The sequence below is a fragment of the Phodopus roborovskii genome, unplaced genomic scaffold, assembly GCF_943737965.1.
Source record: "Phodopus roborovskii unplaced genomic scaffold, PHOROB, whole genome shotgun sequence".
Taxonomy (NCBI): domain Eukaryota; kingdom Metazoa; phylum Chordata; class Mammalia; order Rodentia; family Cricetidae; genus Phodopus; species Phodopus roborovskii.
Genome location: NW_026125264.1, coordinates 2,225,788 through 2,247,410, shown reverse-complemented (window position 1 = coordinate 2,247,410; position 21,623 = coordinate 2,225,788). Strand labels below are relative to the sequence as shown.

Below are 21,623 nucleotides of genomic sequence, written 5' to 3'. Positions count from 1 at the left end.
CAAATTCATGCCAGCCCACAAAAAAAAAAAAAAAAAAAAAAAAAAAGAATGTAGCATTATTGGTGCCAATGATAGGCCTGTGGTGCTCCTGGCCTGCCTTTCTACTCCCCAAGTTTCACTTCCAGACTGAGTTCAGATGCCTGACACTGCAATGAATGTGCGTGACCACCGTGCAGATATGGTGGGGAGGGCTGGTCTTTATGCCCCACCCTTTCTGGGTGGGGCAGGGAATCTTGTGTGCATGGGCCTGACGTGTAGGAGAATGGAGGAATGGAGCTGGTCTTTTCCTCAATAGACCACCATCAACCTACAGTCCTTAATTAACCCCAGTGAGCTTTTAGGCCCTGCTCAATCAAGACAGATTAGGTTGGAGGCAACATATTAGGTAAATGATTCCAGGGACACTTAAATAGGGTCACAGACAAGAGCCATCCATGTTGCTGCCTCCAAATCATGGCGTTTCTGCCTGAGAAGTACAGCTCCACTTTAATTTCCTCGGAGGTGAAGTTGTCTGGTATGAAGCTGCTGAACATGGAGGCTGGGAAGGACCAGCCAGCCTCCAATGGCCCTGGTCATCTAGGGGCTCTCTGCATTTGGCCATCTACATAGGTAAGACGCCCTGATGTAGCTTACACTGTACCTGGATGCCAGGGCTACTTATCAAAAAGCATTAATAAAGCAGATGGCAATTTAGCTTAGGGGGAAAAACGAGAAGAGTGTCCAGGCTGGTGGGTGACCCGTAGGCAGAAAGAGTTTTCCCTGGTCTGTGCTCCTCAGAATCTCCACAGAGCAGAAGCTGCTTCTGGGACCCAGAAGGAGCTAGGACTGCCTGAAAGAGATGGGCAAGATCCTTGTGACAGGGAAGCAGACAAAAAGAGCTATCAGGGAACACCTGTGCTGGTAGGCCATGAAGCACTTCGTGCCAGGGCAGGGGACATTTCCAGTGAGGAAGGGAGCCATGGAGCTGGCTCACCACAGCAAGGAGAAGGAGAAGGGCAAGGGGCCGGGGGGAGCCCCATGAGCTCTGGATATGGTGAGAGGAGAAATGACAGGTGCAAAGCCGATGGTGGCCCAGAGTGATGCTCACAGGTGGGAAGGACGCCGTGCCAGGCAAGTCAAGGCAGAGTGTAAACAGGAAGAAGGGGATTCCCTTGGCTCTCTGGACAGGGTGGTCCTCTATGCCCAGGCCGCTGCAGACAGCTTGATGGCACTGCATTGGACGCTGTTACTATGGTGAGAGGAGAGTTAAGAGGCATCACCTACAGAGGCTAAGTGATCCGGCAGGCTGCTGGGAAGAGAGGCCAAGGAAGTGCCTCCAAGCAACGTTTCAGCACCTCCTTGCCAAGGAAAATGGAAACCAGCCCAAGTGCTCAGCCTGATTCTCTGGGGCTTTGGAAAGGATCAACAACTTAGGTTCTGCCCAGGACAGGACAGGACAGGACAGGACAGGACAGGACAGGCCAAGCCATGCTCAGCTCCACAGTGGATACAAATGGCACCTGTCAAACAACACAAATTCCAAAAGGGAATGACCAGCCTTCACATTCTCCAGGTACCCATTCATACAACTGTTTACCTAAAGAACTCCTTAGTCCAGAGACGACAGACATTTCCAGATGCTTGCCAGGGGGTTTAAGAGCTCTGCTGGGCATTGAAGGACATGTGCAAGAGGAACAGAGAAACCACAAGCCCAGCCAGCCTTGTGGAGCTACGACTTGGAAACAAAACAGGGATCCCAAGCCTAGGCAGAAGGAAGGTCAGTGGATGGGCGACTCCAGAGCCTGCAGAGTGGGCCTCTTTACGCATCTGCGTCATCTATCACTCATGTTTACTGCTCACTGCATGAAGAGGAAAAAAGAGGCAGAGGAATAAGGAGGGGTGGACAGGCGAGGGGAGGGTATATGGAGTCCATTAGAGCCAAGAGGGCCCTGGAGTAGCTCAAGAAAGCTTTTCGAAGAATACAAAGTGGATTCCTCAGCCAAGAATGGAGCACACCCTATGGTCTCCACACGGACCCCAAACCCCAGGAGATGGTGCTAGTAGCAATGCCCCTTCTTTGCAGCTAGAACAATACCACACAGAAAGGCTATACAGTTTCCCATTGTCACACAGACAGTGTGAGAATGGGGAGAGAAAAGGCCAGCCAAGGAGGCAAGACAGAAGAGCAATGGGCAGGAATAGCACTGGAAAGCACAGGAAGGAGGGATCTAGAAGGGCCAGCTCGGTCCTGGGAACTGCAGAGAAGTCTCACAGCCCACTTTGTTCACCGCCAGCTCAGAGTTTGCAACCGTGTCACAGTATGTTGTCACATGGAGAAACCAGGAATGCGCCCTCAGAGGTTCCTCTGCCCAGGAAGTCATGCTAATCTGAGGATGAGTTCCCACTGGGATTGGTGGGAGGGGTTGTGGTATGGAGGCCCTGGAATCTGAGGACTTCCAGACCCTCTACAGCTTGCTTTGTTTGTGGAGTGTGGAGCTGGGGGCTGTTGGGCCCCACACTCTGCTGGGGACAGGCCACTCACTGGGGCCACTCTGCTTCCTCCTTTTCTTTCCAGCATGAGGCCAGGAAGCTGGGCAGTCTCCCAGCAGCCCCAGAGGAGACTCCATCCTGTCTCCTGTCCCCTGTCCCCCTGCCCCTGGGGGAAGGGAGGGCTAGCAGGCAGGGATGCAACAGGGAGAGAACACAGACGGTAGAGATCTCTCCTGCCAGGGAGGAAGCTGGCAGCCAGGATTTAGGGGCTGATGCCTCAAGCCATGGTGCAGAGAGGTAGCCTTCCAGACTCCAGTTTCCTACTAGCAGGCCAGAAACCAAACCTTCCCTCTGAAGTCTAGCATATGGGTGGACCCAGCTATTTTGCTCAGGCTGGGGGCTGACCTTACCCTCGTGGCCACTGGCTGAGAGTGGAGGGGAAAGGGGAAGCCACCTGGGCCAGGGCACCACAACCTAACAATGGGCCCATGTTCCCCAGGTACCCGAGCCCCAGGCTCTGCAGAGTGGGTTCCTCCCGTGTATCTGCGCCACTGCTGCCTTCCAGTTTTACTGCTTTCCTCTCTGGCAAGGTGGGTGAGGGAAGCCAGGATGAGGGATTTCACCCAGCACCTCTTTGGGTCTTCATTTCCTTGGCTATATTCCAGGACTGACAACTCATGGCTATTATGAGCAGAAGATTCTCAGAGAGGTTCCCTAACCTGCTGTGGGACACACCGCAGGGAACAGGACTGCACATCAGGTCCCCCTGGCCTGGAGCCCACTCCTTCCAATGGGATGAGCTCTGTCTGATTTCCTGTGGTCCTCTCTCTGTAGCGGGAAGGTCAGCTACCTGGGCCTGAGAACGGCCAGGCACCTGTCCTCTTTCCTGTCAAGATAAGCCCCAGGAGAGAAGCTCAGCACGCACTCCTCAAGCTGGTTTATATTCTACACAGTTCCTGGCTGTGGGCAATCTCTATCCCCCTTTCTCCTCCTCTTTCCTGGAGCTTGGGGCTGTCTCCTAAGGTGGAGACAGGTCTTGGGGGTAGGAAGGACCCTCCTAAGCTGAGACAGCCAGTGGAGAGAGGAAGCAAGTTGCTGCTGGGCTCTTCACAAAATCCCAGTGCCTGAGGGCCTTGAAGCCTGTGGGAGGAGCACCCTCTTCACAGCTCGAAGCAGAGTAGGAGATCTGGGAGGCCACAGTCCCCAGGGCAGCCTTGCCTCTGTTCTTTCCGGCAGTAGTTTTGTGCCTGACTCCTCCAGTTGCTATGGAAACAATTAGGGCAGGAACAGGAGAGGACCAGCATACTTGGGTGGGCAGGAGGATACAGGCAGCTAGCACCAGGGCCCAGACTTGCAGTGTAGGGAGTGAGCAGGGTAAAGCCCCCCCCCCCCCCCGGCCCTTTTGCAGGGCTAAGGATTCTCTTGGCCCTGGGGCCAGGCCATGTGTGACAAGCATCCCTTAGGGTCACTCTCCCATACTAGAGCCCTGTGCCAGGCTCACAGACAACCTCTCAAGTCTTATCAGTCCTCCGAGTAGGGACCCTTTGTAATCCCAAGCACAGACTGAGACCCACACCCACACAGCCTGGCCTAGGTGCCCGCTCGCAGCAACAGAAGGCATTCATGGGTTCTGGACCCCACACCTTGGAAGCTGTTTAATGTGCTTGACAAGCATCCACAGACTACTGGATCCCAGGCAACAGAGCCTCTAGACCTGGTGAGTCAGCTGGTGTCAAAAGTTGCTGAGGTGCCTCAGGGGCACTCAGAGGAACACCCTGCCTGTCACCTGTGCTCCTGCGACCTGGCTATCATCACATGGTTGCCTTTTCCTCCCTGGGTGGGTGGATGCCGTTAGACCTCTACCTGGCTAGTGGCTTATTCTCCATTCCTACTTCGTTCTCACGGCCGGGCAACTGCCCCCCACCTCCTTTTCCCTGTTGACCATGGTTCATCATTTGAAGCCAGGAGAGGCACAGCATGTTATAGGGAAGGCCTAGAACTCTGATCAGTGTCCCTCAACCCATGACACACTGCAGCCATGATAACCATGTAAAATGTGCTGGCCTGTGTTACAGTCAAAGAGCAGCTGCAGGTAGACAAGCTCTGATGGGCTCTTACGGTTGACCAGATAGGAAGATACTGGACAGGGACCCTTGACGGTCTCACTGGGCCAAACAGAGCAAGGGGCAACTTCTGCTAATCATAACTTCTAATCAGTCCTCACTGTTCTACTGACTGGAGGTCACATGGGTGTATACAGGGAGGGAGCAGACCTCAGGGAGGGCACAGCACTAGCAGGTGTCAAGGGCCAAAGGTAAGAGGAGCATGCCTCATGGAGAGTGTGTCTCTCTTCAGAGACCCAGGTCCATGTGTACCTGAGTGCACAAACAGCCCCAGGGGCAAGGCCAAGTAGCTAGGATAGCAGCACCCAGAGAACAGGAAGGCTGCCCATTTCTAATCAGAAACTAGGTGGGAGGAAAGAGGCTAGCCTAAGCCTTGAAGGGCAGGATGGATGAGGTATTGACTTAGGTGAAACTTAACATTAAAAAAACAAAACAAAACCAAACAATAAATAAGCTGTGTGGTGGCTGACACATAACCTCAGCACGTGAGGCGCTGAGGCCGGAGGGCGAGAGTTCAGAGCCAGCCAGGGCTATGCAGTGAGACTGTCTCAAAAACAAGCAAGTGAACAAGTAATTAATTAAAAGGTTAGACAAACGCAAACAGGGCTCTTGGGGCTGTGGGACAGTGGCCCCCACCTTTGGGCTCCGGGCCGCTGGAGTTAAAGTGCATCCTCTTCTGACATTCCGTGCAGCTCATGAGGAATCGAGTCACAGCCTCTCTGGGGAGGAAGGCGTAGGTCTCCGCGATCTGCCAGAAAACAGTTTGCGCATCATGTGCCACCTTGGAGGCAACTTGGTCACCAGCGACAACAAGGCCAAGGGCCTCCATTCCTTGCTGCAAAATGAGCCACTTGGTTCTTAAAACTCGAATAAAGGAGATTAAAAATTGCAAACGGAAAGCATTTAAACCTCTACTGAGCAACAGTCTCCCTAAAACATTCCATGTTGCCACTAAAGGGTGAGCTTATGGACATTACTCTAGAACATAACGACCTCCCCTCTGAGAGATGAATAAACTACGACCCGCTTGTAAATTCACTGGCTTACGAACAGAGCCCAAGGCTCTACTACTGATGTCCTGGGCTAGCTCACAGACCAGGAGCCCTTTTAGGCAGAGCTATGGGAGGGCAGTTTGGGGGTATCCAGTTTTCCACACTGTACCACTTGGGGACCTTCATCCTCCCCGTCGTAAGGATTCAGTTGAGGTCACACAGCTCTTGCGAGGCAGTGTTGCAGGTCATACCATCCCATACTAAGGGAAGAGGGCGCGTAGGAGGGAGGGAAGGTGGACATGGAACAGAGAAAATGAGACGACTGGTAGGAAGCAGGGAGGGGTGGCTGTGGTCCCAGAGTAAGGGGTCAACTTTGCTCTAGGTTTTGGGAAACTCTCTGGTTCTGCTTTGGCTGTTCCTGTGATGCCACCTTTCCTCTGGCTGCTGATCCCCTGACTTGCTGCCTAGAGCCCGGTTCTCCCGCTCCTCTCCACTAGGGGGCAACATCACCAAGCATTCCCATCCTTACCACAGCCCAGCAAGAAAGTTGGGTAAGGGCTTTTGGGGCCACTCTGAACTGCTCTGGGTTAGGGTCCTTCTCTGCCCATGGCCAGCACATATTCTGCTTCTATAGGGTCTAGGGACAAGGACTTGTGGACATTCTGAGTCTCTGCTGCTAGAGGGGAGGAGAACTGGGGTTATGTAGAAGGCTAGGGTACATCGGACTGCAGCAGCCCCCTAAGGACCAGCCTTTAAGGCTCTCAGCCCAGCCGCTGGCCTGCTAGTTCCATGGCTACTCCTGCCAGCTGTAAACTGGAGTTAATTTTGGTGACACAGTTGTTACTTCTCAGCTGATTTGATGCTCTGCAGAGCAGGCAGTCTCTTTGATGAGCTATCTCCCTTCTAAATCCCCTGTATGATTGCCTTGCTCTGGAGGTCAAGGACAAGGGCCAACCCCAGCATCTGGCTGCAGCCACAAATGGGAGAGCCACAGTGGAGGAGAAGAACAAGGTTGACCCACTTGGGGAATGAGGACTGGAAGGTGGGGGGCTTTCTGCTAGGCAAGTAGGCATCTTCATCCTAGCCAGGAGCTCTGAAGTCCCTTTCAGAGCATGCTGAGTCGGGAACAGTGAGCTGGGCAGTAGAAGAGCAAGAGGGAGGCGTGAGTTCCAGACAGAGCCGGGGCTGGGGCTGACTGGCCAAAAGACGAGGCTCTAGACTCCCCTGAGATAATGCTCCCAAAGAAGAGCTGAGTGGATATGGGGGAGAGAGCTACAGTAAGCTGGAAGGCAGAGGAGGGTCATGCCAGAGACTAATCAAGCTTGCCTGCTCACCTGCACTGGACAGACACTTTTCAAGGACTCAAAAACAGCCCCTTGGCCTGGCTGTTCCCCCTGGGGCTGCACACAGGATGAGAATGGCTATTCTTGTGGCCTGGACTGCACTGTGCACGGGAATCTGACTCCAGGGTGGGGTGGTGACCAACAAGATCTCCTGGTCTTGGCTGTGCCATGGGGATATATCTTATGGCCCTGGATCCCACAGGGGAATGGGAGAGGTGACAAGTCCTTGGAACTGTCAGAATGTGGAGCAGAGTGTAGAAGGAAGCCTGGAGAATCAGTTCTGTACTGCCAGAGGGACCCATATGGACAACACATAGTCCCTATGCTCTCACCTTCCACAGCATCTTTTGGTTCACCTTTTGGTTGGTCCAGGACCAGAAATGGAATCTCTGCTTCTGTTTGATGCTACAGGCCCATGGGACTACACGCACGCACGCACGCACGCACGCACGCACGCACACACATACACATCGCGCGCGCGCACACACACACACACACACACACACACACACACACGCATACACAAATGAGACCAGAAAGGCAATCCTCACAAAATATCTTGTTAGGATGATGGTGGCTTTCAAAGGGCTTCAGTCCCTGTTCTAGAAATAGACACACATGTACAAAACGGAACCAGAGAGCTGTCTGTGTGTTTCAAAGGAGCTGCTCCAGGGTCTCTGTCCCCAGTAGTGTCCCTGAGTTCTCAGAGTCTCCTGCTGGGACCCAGAAACCATGCATGGATTTCCCTTTTCTGTTTTTTTCCAGTGTTAAAAACTAAGATTTCGCAGGCAGGGAGACCAGAAGCTATTTGCAAAGTCACTGACTTGCAAGGCCAACTCCTCAACTCAGAGACCAATAGAGCCTGGAGAGGTGGGTGGGGTGAGGTGGGGTGAGGTGGGGAGGGGATTTGCACTACTTTACAAGATCCTCCTTCTGCCCTGTGGTGGATTAGCACATGGTGGGCCTGGAACAGCTGTTGACCACATCTGGTCTCAACTCCAAAGTGGCCTGGGTAGCCAGATCTGGGCTCTGGAAGCTGATCTGGCCTCCAGCATCCCTGGAGGGAAGAGGAAGGGAAAGTGCTCCTCCAACCCTGACTGAGTGAGATCAGGGAAGCATTTGGAAAAGGGGCTCAGGGAACCTAAAGCAACCTGGGACTTTCCCTGGGTTTAGCACCACGACACTCCTAGGATCCTTGAATCTTCAGGTCACCCTGATTGTTAAGGCTATGGTGGGGCTCCCTGCTCCAAAGCAGGGTCCTCCTGTATCATCTAATGGGAATGCCTTCTGTCCTGACTCCAAAAACTCCAGGCCTCTCAAGCTCTCAACCCTTCCTCTCTAATTCAGTTGCTAGAAAGACTTCTACTGAAGTTCTTCTACTGAAGAACTGGGCTCCTTTAGTGCCCTAAACAAGGCTACTCAGTCCCCTACTCTCTCCCAACCCCTTAGGCACTTAAGACTGTAAGAATTTTAAAGTCCTTGTGCCGTACAGATGGAAAATCAGGCCCAGGCTTCAGTTTTGGCAAAATGCACAGCGACAGATCCAAAACCCGCTCATCCGAGGGCTTGATGAAACCCTGCAGAGCCAGGCTGTGCCCCTCTACAGCCATCAGCACTGGTTTGCTTGGGGCTCTTTCTAAAGTGGATGGGCGGGGTGAGGGGCACCTACCTGCAGAGCAAGGCTCAGGAGCTAGGCTGGGGTCAAGGGAAATGGAAGCAGATGAAAGGACAAGACATCCAGGTTCCACCTCTGCTGCAGAAGCAGGAAGAGGGTGGCACAAGAAAGGGGGCAAACAGGAAAGAGCGGGAGGGGGAGGAGACACAGAGGGGAAGGGGGAGCACTAGCTCCTTGGCCTTGAACTTCTGCAGGAGGGCCCTGGCCTGCTGGGCTCAGCCTTGGCCCAGTACTGAAGTTCCAGCTGTGTGTGCAGCCCAGCCAGCTCCATGCAGGCATTTGCCAGCTCCAGGCTGGGCAGGGAAATGGGGCACATGGCGGCATATGGACCAGAAGCCAGAAAGTACGAACGGCTAGCTGTCCACTTAGCCCAGGAGCACAAGGGCTAGCAAGACCTGCCCAACTCACCCTCGGCCTCTGCAAGTCCCAGAGGCCATAGACCCCACCGAGGACAAGGCTTGTTGCTGGGCACTGAGGGGCCAAGGAAGTCACCAGATCCAGATAGCCAAGCTCACTTGTCTGACAACTGCCAGTGGCTGGCTTGACAGTTTGCCTCAGGAGACCTGTGGCAAGGAAGGATGGATACTGGTCAGTTGCCAGGCTCTGCACCAGCTGGGTAACCTGAAGCAGGCTGTGGCTCTCACCTTAAAACGGGGCTCATGGGAGTCCCTGCTTCATACCTGTAGCCTTTATTTACATGGATCTGGCTTAGGAGGTGAAACTGGAAAGGGCTGAGGATGGAGGCTGGCAACATGGAGGTCCAGCACTACGGCAGGCTCAATCATCAACAAGAACTGTCTTAATCCCAAGGGGACCCTGCTGGCTCCAGACCGATGGTCCTCCCTTCTAGGCACTCACTTGAAAACACCCTCAGTCTGACTTCCTTCTTGTGGATGGGAAGACAGCTGTGGCCCTCGGCTTGGTTCCTTCATAATTTGAGACCCCCAGCAGAGGACTCATCCTCAAGAGAGATGGCTCAGTGACTAAGCACTGGCTGCTCTTCCAGAAGACATGGGTTTGATTCCCAGCACTCTTACAGCAACTTACAACTGTCTGTAACTCTAGTCTCTAATGCTGTTTTCTGGTCTCCAAGGGCACGGGTTTCACATGGTGCACAGACATAGTAAAAAAGCAAGGAGCTAAACACCCTTTCAGACAAAGGCCACCATCTGAGGACAAGAATATCCAGAATTTCGGATTCTGTGAATCAGGCCATGTGGGGAAATCATACCTTTTTCACAGGCTGCCTCTACTACAGCCCATGGCTACCTACACATTGTGCTTGGGACATTCATGCCTGGTGTAGGTGGGCAAGCCTGGCCCTAGAAAGATAGATCTATAGGACTCTAAAGAAAAAAAAACCAACAAGCAGAGCCTGGAAGATACCAGCTGACTGTTGCTCAGGTTCTATGTGACCTTGGACAGCTGACTCAAGGTTCTGGGCCTGTTCCTGTAACTAGGAAATGGACCACAGTCACAGGATGGCCATGAGGACTCAACTGAGAATGAAATGTCTGGCTTGTGGGCTCAGACCTGGGCACGAACCATGGTACAGTTTCAGGTGTGGGGCCAATAGGTGAGGGAGGCCTTTGCCTAGCAGGGCCCCCCCAGAAGCTTGGGGTCACTGCTCTGTTCCCAGCCCTGTTTTCCACCTCCCTGGTGTGTAATATTTCTCTAGAGACCCATTCCATTCCTTTCTGCCCTTCTAAAGGTAGCCAGTATACATGTTGCCTTCTCCATGAAGCCCCTCAAGCTTAGCACTAAATGTCCAGGGCTAGCAGTATCTTGCTGAAGCTCCCAGCTATGGGGTTCTTGCTCTCTCAAAGCTGGTCTTGGAGGCATTTCTCCTTTTGTGTTTATCTCTTGGCCTTCGGCCTTTCTGGACCAAAACTGTGACCTCCTGAAAGTTGGAAGCAGGTCCTCAGACCCAGAGCCTCTGGGGAACTCACAGGGCTGGCTTACAGTGCATGATAATCTGGCTAAGCTCACACACAGGACGCATCTAGGGCAGGCTGGCAAGCAGTCCAGGCCATGCTGTGGAAACACTGGTCCCTGCGATGATTCTTATTATCTGTGCTTCCCCCAGCAGGCTACAAGAGGCTGAAACTGGGGAAGGAGGGCTTCCTCTCTGCCCTGCCCAACCCCTCTCCTTCTCTCCCTCACCCTCCCTTCAACCTGCTTCTCCTTTGTGCTCTGACCGCAGAGCCCGCCCCTCACCCTATGAGCCATCTCTGGCTGCCATGCCCTTGCCCCGTGCCCCCCTGGATCCCCAAAGGCCGCTTCATCACGCCTCAGCTCCCTGCCCCGCCTCCCGCCCAACATGTGCGGAGCCCATGGCCTCCTGCCAAGGCCTGGGGCTGCCAGCAGAGGCAGAGACAGAAATCTCACCGCTCGGTAGGTTTTCTTCTGCCCAGCGTGCTTGGGGGCTTTGCCTGGCTCTGCGGAGCTCTCCACGTGCATCGAGTAGATGATGTCAAAGAAATCTTCCACCACAGCAACCCGCTTCAGAGAGATGCCCTCGGGCTCCGACAGGCCATCTGCCCCCTGTGACAGGGTGGACAAGCCGTGTTAGTGTCAGGGCTGATGGCGGGTGAGAGCTAGGCCCTGAGGCCAGGCCACAGGTCAGGGGAAGGGGGCAGGGACTTTGCTGCTCCCTGGCCCGGCATGGCCTCAGACAGTCTAGCTTAGGGGCTGGGGAGAAGAGGGAGTCCACTGGATCTGGGGAGAGGGTACCAGAGTCAGGGTGGCTGAGGGGGCTACTAAATTTACCAGCAACAATGGGAGAGAAACACGACAACACAAGTACAAATTAGGAAACCAAGAGGCTCAATGTTCACAATTCAGACAGATTGTGCCAGACTCCCAGAGAGCTCTCAAATCACACGCTGTGCCAAGACCATCCTAGAAGTCTCTGGGGAGGGGGAGTGCTAAATAGATGCGGCCCCATCAGGAGCTTGCCAATTAGCAGTAACCTTTCACTGTGGTCCTGGGTTAGGGTCCCAGGGGACCAGCTCCCATCACCTGGGTGGCTCCTGCCTTCAGCCAGTCCTTTCTGAAAAGCTTTCTTTCCCCTGCTTTCCTCCCTCCCCACTCCAGCAGCTGAACGCCAGCCACAGCACCCAGGCTCTTTGTGTGGGGAGATGCCCAGAAAAACAGGCTGGAGGCCATGTGGACACGGCAAGGCCGGGAGCCTGATGACTATGGGCCCCAAGCCTCTTATCAGGCTAGCCTGAGTGCTGTCAGCTGGCCCAACAAGGTATGCCAAGATGGAGACTGAATGCTTAACAGCAAAGAGACGTGGGAGGCACCAGTGCCCCACCCCTAACAGCTACTGCACCCCTGAGGAGGGAGGCCACAGGGAGACTCCAGAGCACAAGTTCTAGGCGAGGTCAGTGTGCCATGAAGGTGTTTCATGGTCCACAGAATACCAGACCCATGGATCTGGGGACACCTGCTCTCAGCCATCATCTCCCTCTGGGAAGCTTGGGAAGGCCCTGGGGGCTTCAGAGATCAAGAACAAATAGTGTGAAAGGGGTTGGATGATGCCCCCAAAAGATAAAGCTCCAAGACAGTCCTTCCCCAGAGGATGCAGGCTTGAGGACAGCAGCCCTGTGGAGGTGTGGGATTGTTGGCTCACACCAAGGAAAATGCCTGGCACATGGTAGGTGATTGATAAACACCTGCTGCTAAGCAGGCAGTTGGCTGGCAGCAGCAGAGCAGTGTGGTTTGGACAAATGCTACCCCACCATGTAGGTGATGCATGGCCCCAAGTAGTCAGCTATCTTTCTTGCATCTTTGAGCCTCATACCCTTCATCTATAAGAGGGGAAGAAAGCACTCCATTGTTTTGTAGACCAGGCTGGCCTTGAACTTGCAGAGGTCTGCTTGCCTCTGTCTCCTGAGTGCTGAGATTAAAGGCGTGCAACAATACTGCCTGGCTGCCTACAAACTTCTGTGAGGACAAAATGAGATATGGCACAGAACTTTGTACCAAGCCTGACAGGCAGAGCTATTTCCATAAGCACAGTTATTAAGAGATGCTTTGGTGTGAGTGTGGTGATGCATGTCTGTGAGTCTACATAGCAAATTAGACATCCAGGGCTACTTAAAGAAAAGAGACCCTGTATTTAAAAAAAAAAAAAAAAAAAAAAAAAAAAAAAAGGGCATTTGTGGCTGGCAAAGTTTCTGAGTATATGATAGAGCTGAACACTATAACCCTGAGTGGTTGTGATGGTTGCCAACTGCCTGGGAGCAGGACGCTTAGGCCCTCAGACTTTCCAGCTGAAGGAGAATACAGACCTCAGCAACATGCAACAGACAGGCTTTCGTTTTATCCCTTGGTTTTCCAGACAGACATGCAGTGATGGCAGAACTGGGAAAGTTTTTGTGCCACGGGCCTGCGTGGAGCATCTGTGGTGTGGGCTGCTGAACCCTGAAACTCTTGGGCAACATCTCTCCACGATGACTCTGGGCTATGATCTCACCTGCCTGATACAGCTCTCTTGCCAGCCAGGACCTATTTCAGTAGGGACTTCTCAAACAGCAGGCATCTGGGTAAGCACATATGTTTGTGTACAGTGCATGGGTGCAGGAAAGCTGCTTGCTGGCCCATCATCACATCTCTGCAACTGTGGGCAAACTTCCAGCTTCCCTGATGGTCACTTATGAGATGAGCTATGACATTACGCATTTTTTCAGGTTCACACTTGCCAGAACTCACGTTTACCTCCTTCTCAGGGGATCCCAGTCCTCTTAAGTCCTAAACTGTCTTTAAAGGCTCAACAATAGCCAGAGTTTGTTCATTAGCTGACTGGTAACTACCAGCATTTGGAGGATCTTCAAAAACTATCCTGATAGAGTTAAAACAGGTCAAATATTGTGACAGTCAGTTATAATACACTGATAGTTTTTTGAGACAAAGTCTCATGTAGCCCAAGCTGGCCTCCTTGTGTAGCTAACACAGGCCTTGAATTTCTGATCCTCTTGTCTTCATTTTTTTGTTTGTTTGTTAGTTTTGAGGCAGGGTTTCTGTATAATAACTATGGCTGTCCTGGAACTCACTCTGTAGACCAGGCTGGCCTCAAACTCACAGAGCTCCCTCTGCCTCTGCCTTCCAAGTGCTGGGACTAAAGGTGTGGACCACCATCACCCAGCCCAGAGACTTTTTTTTTTTTTTTTAAGATTTATTTAGTTTTGGTTTTTTTGTTTTTTTGGTCTTGTCTGCATGGATATATACATGTACCGCATATGTGAAGAAGGTGTCAGATAACCTGGAACTGGAGTTAAATACAGTTGTGAGCTGCCACATTTGCTGGGAATTGAACCCACATCCCCTGGAAGGATAGCTGGTACTCTTAATCACTATCTCTCTAGCTCCCCTGTTTTCACTTCTAAAGTTCTGGGGTTACTTTTGTTTGCCCAAGCTCAGTTATAGTGAATTTATTTAGAAAGACATTGCTGGGTGAGGTAGGTAGAGCTCTGAGTCTGAGGCAAGCCTGGACTACATAATGAGTCCCAGACCAGCCAGGGCTGCACAGTGATACCAAGTCTCAAAACAAAAACAAGCAAGAATTTCAACAACAAAAATAATTTCAATATCAGGCTCAGTCTTCTACACACACACACACACACACACATAAACACACACATGTACAGGGCATACATACATGAAAAAGAAAATGTGAGTAAGAGTTTGTGAGAGGCACCTGGCACATGACACTTGGTAAATGTTCACCTCCTCCCTCTGGACTCACTGAGCCCAGACTCCCTGTGTTTAGGAATCTGCTTTTATCACTCATCTGGTCACTACGAACGAACTGGGTCACATGAGGTAATACCCACATCCAGTAGAGATGCATAGTTACTTAATTCCTAAATAATTCCTAAATAGTTACTTAATTCCTCCAACTTGGACAGTTAAGTTTTTCCAGCCAATGGTCTCAGGTGTGGTGGTGAATACCACTAATCCCAGCACTGAGGAGGAAGAGGCACGTGAATCTCTGTGACTTTTTAAAAATTATTTATTTATTTATTTATTATGTATACAGTGTTCTGCCTGTATATGTACCTGTGGGCCAGAAGAGGGCACCAGATCTCATTACAGATGGTTGTGAGCACCATGTGGTTGCTGGGGATTGAATTAAAGGCCCTCAGGAAGAACAGCCAGTGTTCTTAACCTCTGAGCCATCTCTCTAGCCCCGGAGCGTTTGGGGATTTGAGGCCAGTCCAGCCTACACATATTAAGTTCCAGGCCAGCTAGAACTACAAAAATGAGACCTTGTCTCAAACAAACAGAAAAAAAAAAAAAAAAAAAAAATCCCAAAATGAATGTCCCTGGCCTAGCCGCCTACCTCTATTCTTAGGTACACTTGGGTTAGCAGTGGCTTTGTGCCTGGTCCAGTGTGATCATTAAATTATCCCAGGGAAACTTCAAGGGAGCATTTATCAGTAACTCCCTCTTTAAAAACTGATTGCTCCCCTGGGCATGGTGGTACACACCTGTAATCCCAGCACTTGCGGAGGCTGAAGGAGTTCAAGGCCAAGTTCAGCCTGGGCTATATAGTGAGATCCAGACCACACAGGGAGCCATAGAGGAAGACCTTATTAAAACAAAACAAAACACTGCTTATTTTCAACCTTGGGTTCTATCTCTGGTTGGGGAGAGCCTGTAACAAACAGATCTCAGTTCACACATGGTTTGCACCTGGACCTTGTGTGCATTAACACCCTAAAGGAAGAACCCCAGAATGTCTATCTGGCCTTCAAGGAGAACCCCAGGAAGATGGTAACAAGGCGATCTGGCAGCAGTCACAGGCTCTGCGTCCATGAAGGTAATGACCTTTATGGTAAATGCTGCAGGAGGGGCATGCCTTCCCTTGCTCAGAATGCAGACAGGAATATGAGAGAGCTGCTAATTAAGGGAACACAAAGTGTCTTTCCCGATAGCCTTGTCCAATCCCTACCCATGCCCTGTACTGATGATTTTGAGCCCAGAGCCTTGTACACACCAGGCAAGTGCTCTGCCCCTAAGGAGGATCTCCAGTCCCCTCCTTAGCATTGGGATGCCCCTGCTAGCTCACTTCTGCCTAATACCCAAGTCAGCATCCTTTAATCCACTGCTCTAAACAAACTACTCACTGTATTGACTTCATTTTACTTATAGGACTGGGTCAGAAGGGACCTGGATTCCCTTGACTATCCCAGAAATACCAGGCAGAAATGATGGAAAGGAACTCTATAGCATTTCATGGGAAAGGACATGAAAAAATACCAGGTCACTGAGAATTTTTTCTCTGTATGGAAGAACATTGCCATGGTAACATACTCCGGAACCATCCAACTCCAGAACAACCAACTAGAACCAAGCAAACCTAAGTGGACATAGCATTCATTTCAAAATTGTAGAACTACCAACTTTCTTAGATGTTGCCAACTCCCTTAAAGCCAGCCCATTTGAATTCTGATCCAAAATCTGGATTGCAAACAACTGAAGCTATCACAAAATGTCTACTTTACATGTAACTGATATTACAAAATATTTAGAATTCTGGTCCTCCAAGTGTGGGTCCTACATAAGCTAGTTCCAGGACAGCCAAGGCTACACAAAGAAAAAAAAACCCTGTCTTGAAAAACAAAAACAGACAAACAAACAATAATTAAAAATGGGGGGCTGGAGAGATAGCTCAGCAGCACAGGCTGTCCTTCCAGATAACCCGAGTTCAGTTCCCAGCATCCACACGGCAGCTCACTAACTGTCTGTAACTCCAATTCCAGGGGATCCAACACCCTCACACAGACACATGCCAGAAAGACACTAATTCACATAAAATAACATCAATTATATAAAAAGAATCATACAAGCAGTTGTTAAAAATGTGTTTGGGGGCTGAGGATGTAGGTAGAGTGCTTGTCTAGCATGATCAGAGAGCCCTGGGTTCAATCCCTGGCATCACTTAAACTGTACATGGTGACGTACACCCATGATACCAGTACTTACAGAGCACAGACAGGAGCATCAGAAGTCCAAGCTACATTTTTACTGTATTGGGAACTCAAGGACAGCCTAGGCTACATGAGACTCTATCTCCAAAAACAAACAAACACAAACCCCACATATTTTCATGGTCTACCTCAGCCTACCAAGTCTTTGTTGTGAGGTTTTAAAAAGTCCATCCCAAAATGAGTATAATGCAAGGAGATTTTGAGAAATGCTGATTATAACATCTCCATGATTAAGATATGAAGGCAGGCAGTAATGAAACTGACATTGGATCATTAAATACAGCCACCACATTCTGGGCTTCCAGGCCATGTGTGTTAATATTTTCATCTCTAGCGAAGGCTACCTTTCCTAACAGGGTGTGGAAAAGAAGACTCTTACTGGGCAATGTTACTATAGATTCAAGGACACCCCCCACCCCCCACCCCCACAAGCCTGACCCTGAACTTTGGCTTCTTGGCAAAGTTCCTTTAGGAGGATCTTGGCGGGTGTCTTCTGGATTCCTTGGATTCTTTAACAAAAGGGAATTCTTTTATACAGGGCTGAAGACCAATGAGAGGAAACAGTGGGTCTTAGCAGGCCATTAGGCTCCTGCCAGGTGATCTCATGGTATCCCTTAGGTCAAGGCCTCTGATGGAATCTTGTCCCTTTCCTACAGAAGACAATTAAATGGACCCCTGGCCTTGATAGCAAGTACAGTACAAATGCTAATGAATGGCATCATCTCAACAACTTTGAAGTTGCTGGCTGGCAATAGGTTACATACTTATCAAGATGGGAACATTGTTTCAAGCCACTGGGCACCTTTTAGTATAGCTTCATCACTACAATGGACTATGCTTTCCAGCCACAAGGAGGCCATGGTTGAGAGGAGGTTGCTAAACAGCAGGGGCATTTCTCAAGTGGGTTCCTCCTAAGGGAGAGGAAGGAACCATGGAGAAAGTCCTTAAAATATGCACTCTTGGTGCATTCCAGATCCAACTCTTAACGAGGCATGAACATCAACGGGATTGCTACTAGAGGCCAGCATCAGTCAGCAGAACACACCCCAGGGGAAAAACCTTTGGCTTCCACTTGTGTGGGAGTTTGGGACTTCAGGGGGTTGATTGCACAGGCAAACTCAATGATGCTGCTCCATCCCATCTAGGCCAGCCCATAATGAGGCTGAGAACACAGCAAAAGACACTGGGCATGTTCCTCTCAGGCCTGCTCCTAGCTTTAATCAGTTTGTCCAAGACTTGAGTTTGGGAAGCTTCAGGATAAGGTCTTATTCCAGTCCTGGGTGGAGCTAAAAGAACCAAGGTGAGGAGTCATCCCCACTCTCACCCCAGCAGAGGAGCCACGCACAGAGGGGTAAGGAGGTGGAGAGATCGTAAAAGCACAGAAAACTGAGAGACTTGGAAAAGTAGAATGAAGAAGCATCACCCAAACCTCCAAAGGTCTCTCTCAGAGCCCCAAGAAAAACTGCTGATGATTTGTAAGGGGCAATCAGATGGCCAAGGAGGGCCCTGCTCAAATACAAGTGACAGTATTTTTACTTCTCCTGACTGTAAATATTAACCTAACTGAAAACAAGAAATCCCTTCAAAGCAAGGCTCACACTGGAATTCTCTGCCCTCCAGTGCCACTGAGCTCTGCAGACCTGGATGGGGCAATGGGAGGAGCCCCCCACACCCATAAATAAATGCATAAGCAAGGCACTAAGGGCTCAATGTAGCACCTGCCTCCTCTCCACCCAGTGCTCAATCTCCAACTGTTAGTGCGGAGCACTGCCATCGAGTCGCACCTGCCATCTGGAACAGCCTCACATATTCCAAGACCTCCTTTCTGCTTCGCTGAACCTCTATCTTCTTTCAAATCACGCCGAGGACCGACATGCACACCCGGGGCCACAGAGAAAGAGCCTGGGATGGACCCCGAAACCACAGCGAGGTGCCACATCCTTCAAGCTGCTCCCAGTAGCCTTTTCCTTTTCTGCTCTTCTTTCTTTCTTTTGGCTTTAACTCTGGGGTTCCTGACAGGGTAAGGGGAGGGGAGGGAGTGCAGCGGGCCAAAGCAACCCTTTTGGGAGAGAGACGTGCTGGGGAATAAGTGACAAGCAGAGAAGGAGCCTCCCTTGGGAGGTACTGCAGGGTCAGGGACTGGCTGCAGGGGTCTGGCTGATCTGAGCAATAGGAGTGCTCCTAGAGGTGAGTCAGAGCCTGAAGACAATCCAGCCCTGCCCTCGGATGAGGAGGGGCTGCGCCTCAGTTTCCTCAAGTGTGAAATGACACCATAGGCACCATGGCTTTCACCACCTCACAGGAGGGCTGCGGTAACCACAAGTGAAGCACAAACATGCCTGCCCTCTCGAGACATTCATAAATGACCGCTGTCGTCACCACTGCAGGAGGGGCGCCCTCAGACTCTGGGGTCCCGCCTCCCTCGGGAGTCTCAGCCGAGGGCTGGGACTGGGGACCGGACCGCTGAATGGGTTCAAGGAAGAAGGAGGCGTCTCTGAGCCCGACAGGTCCCTCCGGACCTAAGCGGGAGGCCCGGGTGCGCTAACGAGCAGGGGGCCCCAGGTGCGGGCCCCACCCCGGGCTGGGGGGCCGAGGGGGAGGGGCGCGGCCCGCGCGCTAATGACTGTTGACAGCGCGCGCAGGAGCCGGCGGGCCGCGCGCGCCGCTGACAGCTGCTAGGGCGGGATGAGGGGCAGGGGTGAGACCGCTCGCTCTCCCCCACGGCGCACGCGCGTGCGCCCCCGGAGAGAAGGGGCGGGGAGACAGGCGCGCGCGCGCGCGCGTGCGTGTACCGGCCCGGGTTCGGAGGGCCTGCTGGAGCGGCTCGCACGGCTCCTCCCGGGCAGGCAGGTAATGAGAGTAACCATGGCAACCCACCAGAGGAAGTGTATTCTGCAGGAGACGTTAATCCCCTCTCCCCGGAGCTGGGACAGCCTGACTTTCCATTCTCACACAGTAATTAGATACCAGCTGTCAGTGCAGGGGGGACGGCTCCGCGGCTGCAGCCCGGCTAGGGGGGTGCACAAAGGGGTGGGGGGACGCGGGGAGGGGGGCGTTAAAGACACAGGGACGCTTTGCGGCCGTGCGCCCAGGGCACCCGCCTCCTAGCGCGTGCCCGAGCACCTGGAGACCCCGCCCGTTCGAGGGCCCCGCCCATCCCACGCGCACCTGCTGCGCGCGCGCCCGTACACCTTCTCCCTCCCGGCTCCTGCCCCGCCTTCTGGCTCTCAGCACACCTGCCCTGCTCCGCCCTCCATCCCAACGCTGCCCACCTGTCCTTTGTGCGGGGCGGTACCACTGGATCCTTCGGGGACTGCCCGCTATGTGCCAGGCGCTGTGCCAAGCCTGAGCTCGAGCAGTCCTCCCAGACCCTCCAAGGTAAGCGCCTCGCTGCTCCTCTCCTAAGGTTCAGCGGGGTGTGGCCACTTGCCCAGGGTCACGCAGACTTGAACACCCATCCTGATGGCTTCCATTTGGCCACGGAGCCACAATGCCTTCCCTTCATATCCATATCTGTTACAGCCCTGGAACCTCCCAAGTGCTCTGGTGGCTGGCATCGTGATGCACCTACTATGTGCCAGACATTCACTGCCTCATTTATTACTCCCATGCTACAGGTGAGGAAAGAGATGCAGAAAACTGACGATGGCTTCAAACCCAGGCAGCCCTATTCTAGCACCCAGGCCTCAGCTACTGGAACCTATTGCTCCACCTCTGGATTTGAGGTGGCTGCAATCCAGCTCACGTCTTTCCCATTTCTCCTGGCTCAGCTTACTCGAGCCCTGTCCCCAGCATTGTTACAAGCCACCTCTCTTAGTCACTGAAAAATCCAGCAAGCTTCTAGGCCTGAAGCCACTGCTCCTAATTTATGTCTAGTCTTTCAGAAACCCTAGGTCTCAGCACAGACAGCCACTTGGAAGTCATTCTTCTCCCGGTCTCCCAAATAGAAAAACTAAGACAAACCAAGACAAGAAGCTGGTCCATGGTGTGATGGAACCTTTGGGAAAGAGGTCAGTCCCCTCAAACTCAGCTGGGCTCAGAGCTGGGCAAGGAAAGGCAGGAAGTGCAGATAAGCAAAGCCAGCTCTTGGGACCCAATGTCAGTGGCTGTGGCGGCAAGTGTCTGGGGTAGGAGGATGCTATTTGATCTCTTCCCTACTGCCCTGGCCATGACCTCTCTCTCTCTCTCTCTCTCTCTCTCTCTCTCTCTCTCTCTCTCTCTCTCTCTCTCTCTCTCATCCATGATGGACAATGCAGACAGCATCCTGAGCTGTGTCAGAGAACCCAGTGTTCCCCAATTGGGCTTCATTCCAGTGGGGAAAAGAGGGGAGAGGCTAGGCCCAGGGATTTAGGGACAGAGGTACCCTTGGGGCAGCCCCACCCTATATGGGCCTTGGCTTAGCAGCCTCCATCTCAGGGTTTCCTGCCTCCTCTCTCCCCGTCTCTCAGTAGCAGAGCAGCCTAAATTTGGCTCGAGGAGGGAATGGGGGAGGTGGCAGCAGGCGGGTGCTGTCAGAGGCCAGGGCGTAGCTCCCGTCTAGCCGGCTGGCATTTTTGCTGTCTGGAGGAGGGCAGGGGGGCCTCCAGCAGGCAGCCCTCTCCCGGAAAGGGAGATGTTCGTACCTTCTGACACACACTGAGTAATGTGCAAACGACATGCAAACTGAGTTTCAAATCAGCATCTCAGCCAGAGAACAGCTTGGTGCTGCTTTGGGATGAGAACAAGGCCAGCAGCCTCCTTGCCAGGGGCTCAAGTAGGGGTCAGGGACACAGCTGGTCTAGGGCTGGGCCTTAGGAGAACTCCGTTCCTGGCCAGTCACAGAACCCATTCCAGTGGCTGAGTACCAGCCTAAGGGCAGGGCCTTGACTTTCTCTCTACACTGCCAGGGCTGAACATTCCCTGCTGCATGGTAAAAGGAGCCACCCTATTCAAGTCTGACCCTGGCTTGCCACTGGACAACAGGGTCAACTCCTCAGCAGGCATCACTTTGCAGATAGCCACTGTGCTTCCCTAGAAGCTAG

General features: G+C 52.3%; 1 protein-coding gene across 2 annotated transcripts in view; it reads right to left on the bottom strand.

The window, feature by feature from the left end:
* Positions 1-21,623, bottom strand: part of Nol4l (nucleolar protein 4 like) — a 114,642-nt gene that overhangs the window by 58,606 nt on the left and 34,413 nt on the right. Inside the window, exons 1-3 of one of the 2 annotated variants that reach the window (XM_051193042.1) lie at positions 18,387-19,213; positions 10,991-11,146; positions 5,229-5,340 (exon numbers count right to left, since the gene is read on the bottom strand). In XM_051193042.1, the coding sequence (XP_051048999.1) occupies positions 5,229-5,340; positions 10,991-11,062 (184 nt within the window). In that variant the 5' untranslated portion in view covers positions 11,063-11,146; positions 18,387-19,213. Of the gene's footprint in view, positions 1-5,228; positions 5,341-10,990; positions 11,147-18,386; positions 19,214-21,623 lie in introns of those variants that run through there. The other variant, XM_051193033.1, reaches the window with a different exon arrangement.